Below are 13,595 nucleotides of genomic sequence, written 5' to 3'. Positions count from 1 at the left end.
TTTAATTCTTACCGCATTTGTAAAAAAAAAACACACAGAAAAAGAACTTTTGAGCTCCTTTGAATTCCACATGAATAAAGTAAGCAGAAATATAATCATATGGTTAACATTTCACTGCCCCTATTCCAATTGAGGATCCACTGCTTGTAACACAAAAGTTTGTTGGTGTTGTAGATTCATTTCGAAGACAATGAAATCATTTCTGGATAATCTTTTCCACAGAGCATCCCACTGTTATGTTTTTTCCCATAAAATTTGTAATAAAGTATTCACAATAGATTGAAATGTTGTAGCCCACCCCTCACATGGTTCTGTACTCTCAGACTCCCAAAGGTACCCATCAGGTAGCCATGTGTTGACCAGTATGCAGATTTAGCCTTGAAAAATGAAAGAATCCTTTGGCTTTGCGATATTTCACATCAAATGCTTGAAGATATTTCCGTCTTCTCAATTCCCCCCTCCACAAAGAAACAAATAAAAGCCACCAAATCTATATCACACTATGCAGCTGAGGGAAATACTTCTGTATGTTTCCCTCTATGTGCTAACAATGACTTCCATTGACTGATTTCTGTTCAAGAATCACCATACAAATGCTTTAACTGACTTCAAGATCAGTGAGGATTTGTTAATAGACAAAATATACAGTAGATGTTCCTCGAAGGAAGTAATTTGTATGGCGGATTGATTGTCAAAGTATAGAGTTTATGGTCTACCATGCATCAGCATGTATGGTGAACGTAAACTCTACACCTTCCCAGAATGTACGCTGTAATAACAAACAAACAAACAACAAAACAAACAAACAAACAAACAAACACACACACAAAAACACTTCAAGCTGGACAAACCTTGACAGGCTCCACGCCTTTGTCCTCTTCCAGAAGATGCTTCAACTCATTGCTGACCACCTTGTAGGTAGTGAGGACCATGTCGTGACCAGCGAGCCTCCCGGCATTCTTCTCGCGGCCGGGGCCGTGGTAGAGGTAGACGCTGAGTTGGCTCGGCTCACAGCGCCTTTCCACCTCCTTGGCCCACTGGTGCATCAGGGAGGCGGGGCATACCACCAGGGTGCAGGACGACTTGATGACGCCTGCCTCGGCCACTGCCGTAGAGTCTGGGGTCAAATCGCAATCATGGGCATTTAATGAAATTTGGTAAAATCCCTTTACTCGTTCCTACAACTTTAATGCTCCAAACGAGATTCCTTTTGCCCATCAACAATGAAAGGATAGCTCAGTAATTCATCAGTGCCAAAGCAGTCAACTGAACCCAGGAGATGAATAGAGTGTGCGCTGGACTCACAAATTCTTTTGTTATACACTATAAAGACACCATAATGGGGTAAGCGAAAGTCAAAATCTAGTGAGCTTAGCCTTGATTGCTACATACACTCTTCATACAAGTTCTACAGCAAATGCATACACTCCAATGGTGGAAAAGGTAAATTAACAGATATATGTTGCAAATTCTGAGACAAAAAAAGAACAGATATTGATAGCAGAAACTCTTCTACTCATATAATACAAATAAACATTCAAATAAGCCACAAATGCAGACAACCTGGTGTTCATTTTAGGAACCAGGTACACCTGGTTTCCGACAATGAGTTGACACAACAGGAACCTGGTATTCCTGGTTCTTGGAAGGAACAGATTAATTTCCTGAAAATCCAATCGCCAATGCTTTTCTGTTAGCATATATATCATGATGCAGGCATATGCCCTCAGTGCAGCATGTATATGGTTTTATTTTCCGATTATGTGTCATGTATGAGGGCATCCATTAAGTGAACTTCAAATGAAATGCTACATTTTACAGTTTCTCACAGTGACAACATCCAGTCAAGTAAACCAAAATGCGGTCCTTCTGCAACAGAAGCACTAGATTTTAAGCTGTAAGGTTTAGCAGAGAAAAAACAGCATACACACAACAAGAAGCTTTCACAAAAGATTTAGTTTTAGAGCAGGATAGAATCCTTACCTTTCTCTGGTTTTTGAGACCCAGTGAGTTGCTTGTGTTTCATGACCAGAGATATCATAGTGAGAGTCTTGCCCAGTCCCATATCATCAGCTGGATACATGATACGAGAGAGAGAGAGAGTGTGTGGTCATTATGGGAGTCTGGCAAACACACACTCACATACACTGAAGCATACACTCATACACACATATACATTTTAATTCTTTTTATTAAGTTTCATCCAATCAACCCGTTGAAGACGAGTCCCAAGTATACTCGGGCAAGTGTCTATGGGAAATGTATGTTGTAGCAAAATCAGCCCATCCTCAACAGTTTAATACATAAAATAATATAACATGGTACTACATCACAGTGACAAAATAACAAAACTTTATCATTGACATAATATAGCAATAAACAATTTTTTAAAAATCCTTTATTTCTTTGTATTCTTGTATAAAAAACACACAAAAATTTTTGAGTAAAGAAAAGAACCCATGTTTATTAAAAGACAGTGCAACAAGCCCATTGCAAGTTCCTTCCTTTCCATCCTATCAAACCCAAAGGTAACCTTAAATCTACAAACCTATTCAAATGCACTTCTTATAGCCACCTTCCCACCCTTTTAATGTCCTATTTACCCCTATACTGTGAAACATGATATATTCACGGCACAAAATTTTCGCGAATTGGAGCCGACGGCCTTTTTTGTGGCAAGAAATTTTCGCGAATTGCCTCTTGCGTTCAATGCATATAGTGTAGATAAGAAATTTCGCGTGCATTTTAATTTCGCGAATCTTGGCGCTCGCGAAATTCGCGAAATTAAAATGCATGCGAACATTTCTCGTTTTACAGTATATCTACCCCACGCATATAAATGCACACTTCTTCACACAAACACACACGCTCACACACACACACACACACACACACACACACACACACACACACACACACATGCACAAACCCAAAGATAAGAATGAGGAAACTCAAAGTGTACAAAGTGTGACTAACCAAGTATCCCACCACACGGGTGCTGTTTCTCCCTCCACACCAACCAAGCGAGGGCGTGTTTCTGATGTGGCATCAAATTGACCTGCAGTCCTTGAGGGTCATCCGATTCTGTCTCCGGCGAAGGACAAGTTTCAAGCGCTCTGTAAGCCGAGAGAGAAAGAAACAACACACCTTAGTCGCAAAAACTGACTTCACTAGTTAATGATTTTTCCCCCTTTTAAATGTACAGTATGTTCTTTTCTTTCTTTTTTTTTTGCATTACACTGATTTATGGCAATTGTATCTGAAAATTATTTGCGATATTGAAAATGGAATTTGATTTTTAATATGAATTATGTGTCATAAGGCTGTCAGTTGCTAGTAAAAAATGTCCGGGGAGAACTTTATCTACGCTGTACTCTGTCATTGGTCATTCAAGGCCAATCTAATCACTTTGATGATTCCGAGGTCATTTGTTTGATTACTATAATTCTAGCTCACATCTCATAATCTGTTATGGGCTTTTACTTGATTTGCTTTCTATCTAGATCACCTTCCTTTTAGATTACTGCATTAATAGAAAAAAAGATATGTCATTCCCTTCTAAATAAATCATTCTGATTCAATACATCCACATGTATAGCATTTATGTCTATGTATTCCGTTAAGTTATGTCATTGTTTATGTATTCAATGAAATCATGTCACCATAAGTAACTTACTGTTATATCATGATAATCACACATTGCTTTCTTGAAATGCTCCTTCATTACAAACATGCAATAGAAGGCTAAGCAGTAATCAAAGAGACACATCAGCCATCATAGGTTTATATCAAAGTTGAAGATTGGAATCAGTAAAATGACAGAACAAAGTGGAGTAAACAAACTACATAATGCCAGAAATTTAATCATTTTTTTGGAATTACTTGTGAAGCTTTTCAAGGGCATCACTGATGGTTGAATTGACTTCCCGTTGCCTGGATACCGTCATCCGGCCGCCATATAGCTGCTGCATCTGAGGTTGGGCTGTGAGTGAAAAATCAGGGTCATTATTAAGGCTGTAATGTAACTGTCCCAGTGCCTATTTTGTTATTTGCTTCTATATGATGCTTCACATAGACACCATAAGACCAGACGAAAGAACATTCGCATGTTGCAATTCTTCGTACATTCAGGATAAGATAAATGGGGCTACCATGAATACATATGCACCAACATATTAGTCAGTGGGTGTACACAGCTTACAAAGAATAGATAGATATGAATGGTAAAAATGAAACTAATGAATCATTTTTCACTGATTTCTGACAAAATGTTGCAAGTACCAATGCACTTACCAAGGTTTACAAAAACCATCTACACTCTGAGGTCATTGACCTCTGTATTGACAAAGTATTAAGGAACATAAAACGGTATACAAACCGATGATGACTGACCTGCATACTGATATGGTAGATATATGGTTTGTGGCTGATTGGACAGTCCAGTATTGGTTACAGCTGACTGAAGTGGGAGGAAATGTTGCTTAATAGAAGTCTGTTGCATGGCGGGTTTCTTCTGAGTTGTGGGGTTCGAAGCAGTTGCAGCTGCAGATAAACACGAGGTGTGAAAAAAAGACAAATAAATAATAAAACTAGACTGCACAAAATGTGAGTACAGTCCCACCTCTATAATCCAGCCCTCTCTTATCCAGACTTCTCTATTATCTGGACACCTCCAGGCAATGAAGGCCAGAAAAAAAACAAAACAAACCTATTTCAAACACAATCAAAACTACAAAACTCACAGAATTTACCTATAATATTCCCTACAGATACATGGGATGAATTTTACAGTATGATGTTTCAATTTCATGACTATGATTTTAAGTAGACAAGAATAAATTACAATTCTGTTGGGGTGTACATTACCTATATAGCTAATACTGGGTTGGCAGCCTACTTGTACTCATTGCTTCTCCCATACCCAACCAAATTGCTTCTCCGGACGGGCTTCGGTCCCCACATGGATGGATAACAGAGGTAGGACAGTAATTCAAAATGTAACACTTTTCATGACACAAACATTAATCCCGAGATACAATTATATGCTCCTTGTCAGATATGCGATGCTATCAATGCAATGTCATGTAACATGAGAAATTTTCTAATAAGCCAGAGCTTTATGGGAGAGAATCCTTCATACTGGTTTGCTGAATCATAAGTGGTCATAACTTAAAGCCACAAAGTCAAAAGGGCATTGGAAGGCATTGTGGAATGCGATATCATTAGATATGAGGCAAGCACTTTAAAGTAACAAATCATTATTCTAGCTGTTACAAAGGTCATCAAGAACAAGTCAGAACTCCAAAAAAAAGAAGAAAAAGGACAAGCTTGGCCAATCCTCTCAACAAAAGGCTAAATATAAAAAGAAGTAAAAACCCAACTCCCAAAGCCATGATACAAAGTATGACAATTACATGGATGTACTTAGCTATCCATTGCAGTACACTCATATTCATTCCATTTAGTTTATTTATTTATTCATTTTTTTTTTTTGGCTAACTTGTGGTCCTAAAGAACCACCACCCCCCCCCCCCCCCCCCCTACAACTTTTTTTGTCTTTTTTTTTGCTATTGCAGCTTCTCTCCTTCATGTGTCCATAAAATAAAAAGAAAGGCACAACTTTGCAATATATAGGCTCCTAATTTACCAAAGCTTGATGTTGTGGCCTAATGAGGGAGATAGTTACCGAGTGATATTTGATTTTGTTGCGGTGTCTTTTGAGAGAGGGCCAGTTGGTCCAGCTTCCTGATAGCTCTCTCCAATTCAAACGCCTGCTGCTTCAACCTCTCTCCGTTGTCTGGTAGACTACCGAGTGGAATCTTCTTCATCAGCTCCTGGAGGGAAAAGTGGAAGCTTGAAAACATGTTGAATATGACTCAATATTGTCTATTCAGAGAAATATATTTATGACAACTGCATTGTGTATGTGTATACATTCGTATCCCGGCAATTACCCCCAGAGGGCATTTACCCCCCGGCAAAATACTGGCTAGTGGTAAGGTTAGAGTAAAGATTAGGGTTAGGGTTAGGTTTAGGGTTAGGAGTTTGGATTAGGGTTAGGGTTAGATTCAGGATTAGGATTAGGGCCAGGGGAAGGGTGCGGGGTAATTTCCCAGGGGGTAATTGCCCTAGACCCGTATACATTGTATACATGCGAATTGAGAGAATGCAATATCGATGGAATACATCAGTGAAAGTTACAAGAAAATCGGACAATCTGTTCAAAAGTTTTGAATTTTTAAAGTTTCTGTACAGTTACGGCTGGATGAGAAGACTACTACAGTTTGTGATGTCACATGCGTAGAACGATATAAGAAAAATATAAAAGAGAATTCCAAAAAATATGACTTTAAAAAAAAAAGTACACATTTCTCTAACTTGTTACTGACATACGTTCAGGGTAATATTATTCCCCCTACCTTCTGAAAGAGGAAAGTCGAGTGCTCTTTTATAAAGGAGAGAAGCAAATATATGCTGATTTTCTTTAGATGTTCTATATTTCATTCTTCACGTGTGACATCACAAGCTGTAGTATTCTTCTCATCCAGTGATGGCGGCACTGAAACTTCAAAAATTCAAAACTTTTGAACAGATTGTCCGATTTTCTTCTAACTTTTACTGATGTGTTCCATCGATATTGCTGCATTCCCTCAATTCGCATGTATATGAAGGTGAACTTGCCCTTTTAACAATATACTGAGTATACTAGCTGCTGCAGAGTAGCAATGGATCACTCCATGCTCTTTCCTTGATGTTTAAGATGAGAAAAATCCATAAAACTTTTTATTTTTGAAAAGGATGTACATACAATTTAAAGAGAATTGCCTTCAAAATCTTGTGACGAATGAGGAGGGCATTCTTGGAAAGGTAGAGTCTTTTTCTTTCTTTCTTTCTTTTTTCTTTCTCTCTCTAAAGTGCATAGAGACCTTGTCAAAGGTACTACTGTACGAGCTGAAATTTTCGCGGTGGTTTTATTTTCGCAAATTTCACAAATCGCCTTTGAACTGCGAAAATAACAAAACGCGAAAATAACAACGCATGAATTAGTTCAGTTAGACCCTCGCAACCGCGAAATTAACAACACGCCAAAATGTCCTCCAAGTAGCAATTCGCGAAAATATCTGTACGCAAAAATTTCAGCTCTTACAGTATGCGCTATATAAGAACAGTAATAATAATAAATAATGATTTTTCTTGAGGTTATTTGACTTGTTGACAACAGTAAGTGCCTCAAGTATTGTTTAAGGGATGGTAACACTTGAAGTCATATGTCCTTTGAGTTCTTGCTGTTGTTGCTGTTGCTCTTATAGTCCTGACTGATGTCGTAAAAACTGTTTAACACTTCTCTAGAAAGACAAAGGAAAGCCCCATGGCAATCTTCAGAGCCCCTTATTCATGCCTGACCTTCTGTTTGTTCAACTGTCTCTCGTACGCCTTTCTCTGTGCCAACATAGAGGGCGGATAGACCACACCAGACTGGGCTACTTGTTTCTCTCCCATTGGTTGTAGAGTGGAATGGCTGGATGGCGCTGTCGACTGAGAAATGTGTGTTGGTGCACCAGGCTGGGCAGAAGGTGGCAAATTACTGGTAGGCACATTTGGGTTGGTGCCATGTGTCGTCGCTGCTTCTCCTCTGCTCTGAATGCCGGAAGGTTTCTCTGTTCATTGTTGTAATGGAAAATAGCATCAGTTTTTTAAATTAAGAAGACATGAAATGTGTACTTATGCCATAAATCTCTGCAGGCATGGCAAAAAAGGAAAAATTCTGAATGTACACCTTGACTTTTAAAGCTTCCTTAAAGTTAATGTGGTAACATGCATTCCCAATTTTGTTTTAAGCTGGACTAGGTATGAATAAACTTGATCCAACTATCACAAAAATCATGGAAATAATTGCAAAATTTCAGACTATGACTTATGCCTATACAAGCCTCAGCAGGTTACCAAAAGAATTTCATGCAATCCTCCTGGATTATTACTGTGACTAAAGTGAACTCATGACCTTCAACATTGACTCAAGAGCACTGACCAGCAAACCACACGGAACACAATCTTTATCAGTTTATCTGTCTATGGTCTTTCACACATTCACTGTGTACTGCCAGGGTACCTTACTTCAGTTCAAAAGTTATTGCCGCTACAAGGAGTAATCATATTTATAGACTCACATGGACTACCATTACACCCCTAGCACCACTCCAGGGTGGAGACTTGAAAAGATTTGGCAAGTATTTAGACACAAACACAGGAGAGCTGCACATGTTAACTATCCTACAAATCAAAGAACATGCACAGACTTACAAAATAGGATGGAAAAAAAAAAATTGTAAGCTGCGAACATCCCATTGTTAATGTTTAAAGTGATGTACTTTAAGACTGTTGCCCTTACAGGTACAGTAATTTGGATGGCTTTATCCAGAAACAGGATCTCTGAAGCATTACATGTCTTAATACCTTGATACCATAAAGATTTTAATAGCAGGAACAATTTTCAGGTTACCCTGGGATATCTAACACAGAAGAGTTACAAGACAATCCGAGCACAGATGGTATGAGGTTATAAGAACAAAGACAGATTTGACACATGATTTGACACATGTTTTACAAAACTTTTCCACAGCAACCTCAAGATGAATGAAGCATATTATTGGCAGCCTGTAGATGACAGTTTCTCTTCCTTAAAATTGCAGGTTGAATGTTTTTGGAGTGTGGTTTCCTTGTTTTTTGTTTAGTTTAGTTGAATGTTTGTGTTGTGTGTGTGTGTGGTTTTTTTTTTTTTTTGGGGGGGGGGGGGAGGGTGGGGTGGGTAGGTTTCTTTTGCCTTACCTGCTGGGTCAAGTTTCATCTTGAGCATAAGTCTTTCTCGAAGTCCTATTGTAGGATCCAGATGAGGGGATGCTTCAGCATGGGTTTTCCCCAAACTCTGGGAAGAAGAATGAGCTCTCTTCTGTTTCTCTTCCTCCTCATTCTCGCTTGCACTCTCATCGCTAGAACTGCTTTCAGCAGCAGCTCTACTAGTCTCCCGCCAAGACGAGTTGAGGTCTCGACCTTGCCGCAGCGCTGCAACCGCCCTAGGTTTCCCTACTTGACCGTGGACGGTGGCCTGGTCGGTGGTGGCCGCCTGTTGCTTTTTTTGCTGGGCTGCAGGTTTCAACTCACCTGATTTTGATTTCTCTCTATGTGTTTCTTGGTCACTACATGTTACAAGCTTCCTCTCAGACTCTCCTGCATCTCCATCGCTATGGCAACGGTGGGCATCTTTCTTGTGCTCCACCTTCTTCCTCACATAGGCATCACAGCCTTCACTAAGTGTTCGACTACAAGTAGAACTTCCAGTCCTGGAAGCACTGCTATCACTATCAGAGACTCCATGGCTAGAGCTGGACCTTTCAGATTTGACAGTTAAGTTGCTCAGTGGGCGAGGATCTTCTGGAGAAATATTCCTCACATCTGACTCTGGTTCTGTGTTGTCCCTCGTATTTCCGCCAAGCTGTGTTCCTTTCTCTTTGTCTGTTGTGGACATCTGATGATGGGCTCCAAAGTGATGTTTATTCACATCTGCCAATGGTTTACGATCGCCTTTGCGAACCTATGAAAGAACAAGTAGTACAGGAGAACTGACCCGATGTGCAAAACACCAGGGGACCGTTTCATGAAACTTTTTGTCAGATTTACACTGACAACTGTTCAAAGCTACTGAAATCCTCGCGTCTGATTGGCTGATAGCAAATTTTTCGGTGAAAAACTCCGACAAACTCGTTGATGAAACGCCCCCCAGAATGAGTATCCATGCGACATTCACTTTGTAACTAGAGCACTCGGACGGGGGACCCATTCGAGCACATGTATCCCCAAAACCCGTCCCCCCTTAACCCATTTGGATGACTTCTAGGACCACAATGTTGTGTAATGTGGCAACTGTCGCAGGATACAGTGACATCTGCTGAGAAATGAGCCCAGTATAATATATCCAGGAAATATGATATGCCATCTTATAAAAGTCAGAACAATGAGAGTTAGTGAAAAATTTAGAAAGAAACTTAAGAAGGAAATCCATTGTATGGAAATGGGTGTACTTTATACAGTGTGAAATGTTCAACTTTATCATGAAAGTCCACATTTCAGCACACTACATAGTATTTTATTTCATTTATTTATTTACTTATTTATTTATTCATTTATTTACTTACTTATCTATATATCTATCTATCTACCCATATATTTAATTCATTCATTCATTCATTTATTCATTCATTTATTCATTCATTCATTCATTCATTCATTCATTCAATCATTTATTCATTCATTCATTCATTCATTCATTCATTCAGTCAGTCAGTCAGTCAGTCATTCAGTCATTCATTCATTCATTCATTCATTCATTTATTTATTCATTAATTTATTCTTTGTCTATCTGTACTTACAATGACATATCCACACCATCCTTTCTTCTCCTGTTTGGACTTCGTGCAACGGTAGTATTGTCTAAAGAGAAAGAAAGTAAATGAGGAAATAATACACAAAACAATATAGTGATCTATAGATGAAAGTGACCTTACTAGGCCACAATCCCGGACAGATTGGATTTCAGTATTGCATAGGAGGAGAAATGTCATGTGTCAGTCAATCAAATATATGATGAGTCAGTCAAGAGAAAAGAAAAGACCATATTTTCTGAATCAGTATGTGAGAATTATGCCAGATTCTGATTAAACGTAGCACTAACATGGCAAAGAATAAGGATACTACATGAACAGTTACATGACAACATGAAAAAAAAAATATTAAGGCAACCATATTTCTAATACGTTCAGAAAAACTGTTGGACTTTTATGTCACTAATGCTAGTTTTACATGTCATGCAAATCTTGTGGAATTAGAATTTTGAATGGTCAACTTATGTTACTAAAGAAATTTTAAGACCTCATGGACTCCATCTGATTCTCTCATCTTTTTTATTTTGCACTGTTTCATTGTGATTGATTTTATTCATAATTTCAGCTGTTGTAAGATAGTATTAGTGTTTTGTGCTTTCTTACCTGAGCTCTCCATTGGCTTTGGTCCCAAATGCTTGTAATTCAACCAGTATGTCAGGGTGATTCAAGCAGTGTGATGGGGGAAGACTGGAAGTGGAATGGTAAAAATGGCTAATGGTCTTGTATTCTCCTTTCGTGAGAAATTAATAAAAAGAATATTTAAAGGAAACCCAAACCCACAGAGAAATGTGGATTGAGTGAAAGCAGCAACATTAGCAGAACATATCAATGAAAGTTTGAGGAAAATTGGACAATTGATGCAAAAGTTATGAATTTTTAAAATTTTGTTGTCTCCTCATAGAGCGGTTCCAACACCAAAATTCTAAAAATTCATAACTTTTGCATTGACTATCTGATTTTCCTCAAACTTTCATTGATGTGTTCTACTAAATGTTGCTGCTTTCACTCAATCCACATTGCTCTTTAGGTTTGGGTTTCCTTTTTTAAGTTATAATCTCTAGCAACTAAATAACTGTACCTATCTACATTATACCAATACTTGGTTTCAACAGTGAAAACTCTTTCATCATGACAATAAGCCACAACTTTTTATGGGATGTGTCCCAATCATGAAAGCAGTATCACATGTCCATAAATGCATGATTAAAGCCTAAAAAGATGCAGTTGCAAAGTGGTGGCACTAAATCCTGAATGTTATTTACATTTTCCATCCTAACAACCTTTCTCTGGTTTGGATCCCTTTTCATTCATATCGGTTATTCAGAATAAAGTTTCAGATTAAACTAAGTTTAATTTTAAAAAAAATGCAGTGTTGCCATTATCAGTAAGAACTTGATTCAGAATCAACAGTGCAAATATAGCCTAGTGCATTGCGTCATAAAAGGGCAAAGCTGGTATCAACTCTAGCGTGGTATCAACTCTAGCGAGATATTGTGTAAATGAGCCAATAAAAATCAAGCTAGAATACAAGTTGTTCTGTCTGCGAGGAAACGCTTACTCTGTTTCCTGCACAAAGCTGCACTTTTCTGCCGACACTCCACAGATGTAGAAACTTTTTCCTTTCCTGGGTCCTTCGCTGATGCCTGTTTTCAAGAAACAGGGTAGTCCTGAAACAGAGAGATTCATGATTCATGATTGCCAAACTTAAAACAGATACTGGAAAATGACCCCCCCCCAAAAAAAAAAGTATCTCACAGATCCTCTCTTTCAAAAAAGTTTATGACTATTATAGTGACTTTGACATGTCATGTGATGGTCTGCTGCCAGTTGGGATCCCCCAGATGTAGGCAGAACACTCTTTATCTTTCTAAATTGACCTAAAGCCTTTGACCAGTAAATGGTCAGTAAAAAGAGTAAATTGGAAGTTACTTCGGTGGGAATGTACAATCAAGAATTGATACATTTCTGGGGTACACTTTCTCTGCTGAGACACCATAATCATATCTGTGGACTTGTTTATTACTAAGCTCAACTGAAAATTATTCCATTCACCTTCCATGGTAAATTGACAAGAAACCCCACATTAAAAACATCCATTATCAGAAGATAACACACAGCAAATTTGCATAATTGATATTAAAGCAAAATGCAGAGTCTTGATATGAAAGTCAAACATCCTAGGTAGGACATTAGTATACTGTATAAGCTGTTATTTTCACAAGGGTTTAATTTGCGCGAATTTCATGAAACACAATTGGATCGCGAATTGAACAACACGTGAAAATGTTGCCGAACATTAGAGTAATAGTGCATTTAAATTAGTGTCAGTTTCAATTCGCGAAAACAACATCTCGCAAAAATGTCTGTGACCTCATTCGCAAAAATATCTGTATGTGAAAATAACAGCGTATACAGTAACCATATCTACCAAAATGAATAAAAGTAGGTTACAACAACATCCATCCAACAGATCTCTAGGTCTACATAATGTGGTAGATCAACTTGAAATTAATTACATCCAATAAAAGTGACTCAACCCTCTAAAATACTGAAAAGAGTTTTTAAAATAAATGAATGCCCAGCTCACAAAACCCACAAAAACAGTTATTTGGGTTGTTGACTGACTCAAATCTTTTAAGCTTTTCTTACCTGAGAGAGTACTAGTAATCTCTTCTCTACCTGCAATCAAATTTGGCGACTTAAAAACAGAACAAAATTAAGATATTTCGCAGTTTTCTTGACCATAATTTTTGGACAGGCACTGCATTCGCTGTGATTTTCATTGATAATAAGTATGCCAGAGTCCTTTTTGGTGGGTTTTGAGCCGGGGGCACATATATGTACATTGTATAATGCATTTTGTAATTGTACCCCACTCAAATTAATAGGGATTTGGTTGTACAAACTCTTTTTTTTTGTCCTTTTAATTCTACACGGTCGATCTAGGGTATACAGACTACAGTTGGTTAGAGATGTCTAGTAGATCTGGGGTACCCGCATCTCGCCACAGTCTGAAACCACCACAATGTCTAAAATGGCTACAAGCACATCGAACATAAGGCCCAAAACCACTATTTCGGCGCAATTGGTCAAAAATGGTGTCGCTTATGTTCCTTCTCACCTAGGAGAGATAAAAAGCTCTTTCAAAATGCTCCTGTG

At 38.3% G+C, this 13,595-nt stretch overlaps 1 protein-coding gene across 1 annotated transcript in view; it reads right to left on the bottom strand.

Moving 5' to 3' along the window:
• The window catches only part of LOC139709769 (transcription termination factor 2-like), a 32,250-nt gene that overhangs the window by 13,436 nt on the left and 5,219 nt on the right, over positions 1-13,595 (bottom strand). Inside the window, exons 2-12 of the mRNA XM_071621730.1 lie at positions 11,995-12,103; positions 11,040-11,123; positions 10,425-10,485; positions 8,827-9,589; positions 7,405-7,658; positions 5,687-5,834; positions 4,393-4,542; positions 3,883-3,982; positions 2,977-3,116; positions 1,984-2,073; positions 852-1,117 (exon numbers count right to left, since the gene is read on the bottom strand). Of these exons, the coding sequence (XP_071477831.1) occupies positions 852-1,117; positions 1,984-2,073; positions 2,977-3,116; positions 3,883-3,982; positions 4,393-4,542; positions 5,687-5,834; positions 7,405-7,658; positions 8,827-9,589; positions 10,425-10,485; positions 11,040-11,123; positions 11,995-12,103 (2,165 nt within the window). The remainder of the gene's footprint in view (positions 1-851; positions 1,118-1,983; positions 2,074-2,976; positions 3,117-3,882; positions 3,983-4,392; positions 4,543-5,686; positions 5,835-7,404; positions 7,659-8,826; positions 9,590-10,424; positions 10,486-11,039; positions 11,124-11,994; positions 12,104-13,595) is intronic.

Source organism: Diadema antillarum, unplaced genomic scaffold, assembly GCF_040938485.1.
Source record: "Diadema antillarum isolate AM-2024a unplaced genomic scaffold, OU_Dant_1.0 seq00001469_RagTag, whole genome shotgun sequence".
Classification (NCBI taxonomy): domain Eukaryota; kingdom Metazoa; phylum Echinodermata; class Echinoidea; order Diadematoida; family Diadematidae; genus Diadema; species Diadema antillarum.
This window is presented reverse-complemented; position numbering and strand designations above follow the sequence as displayed.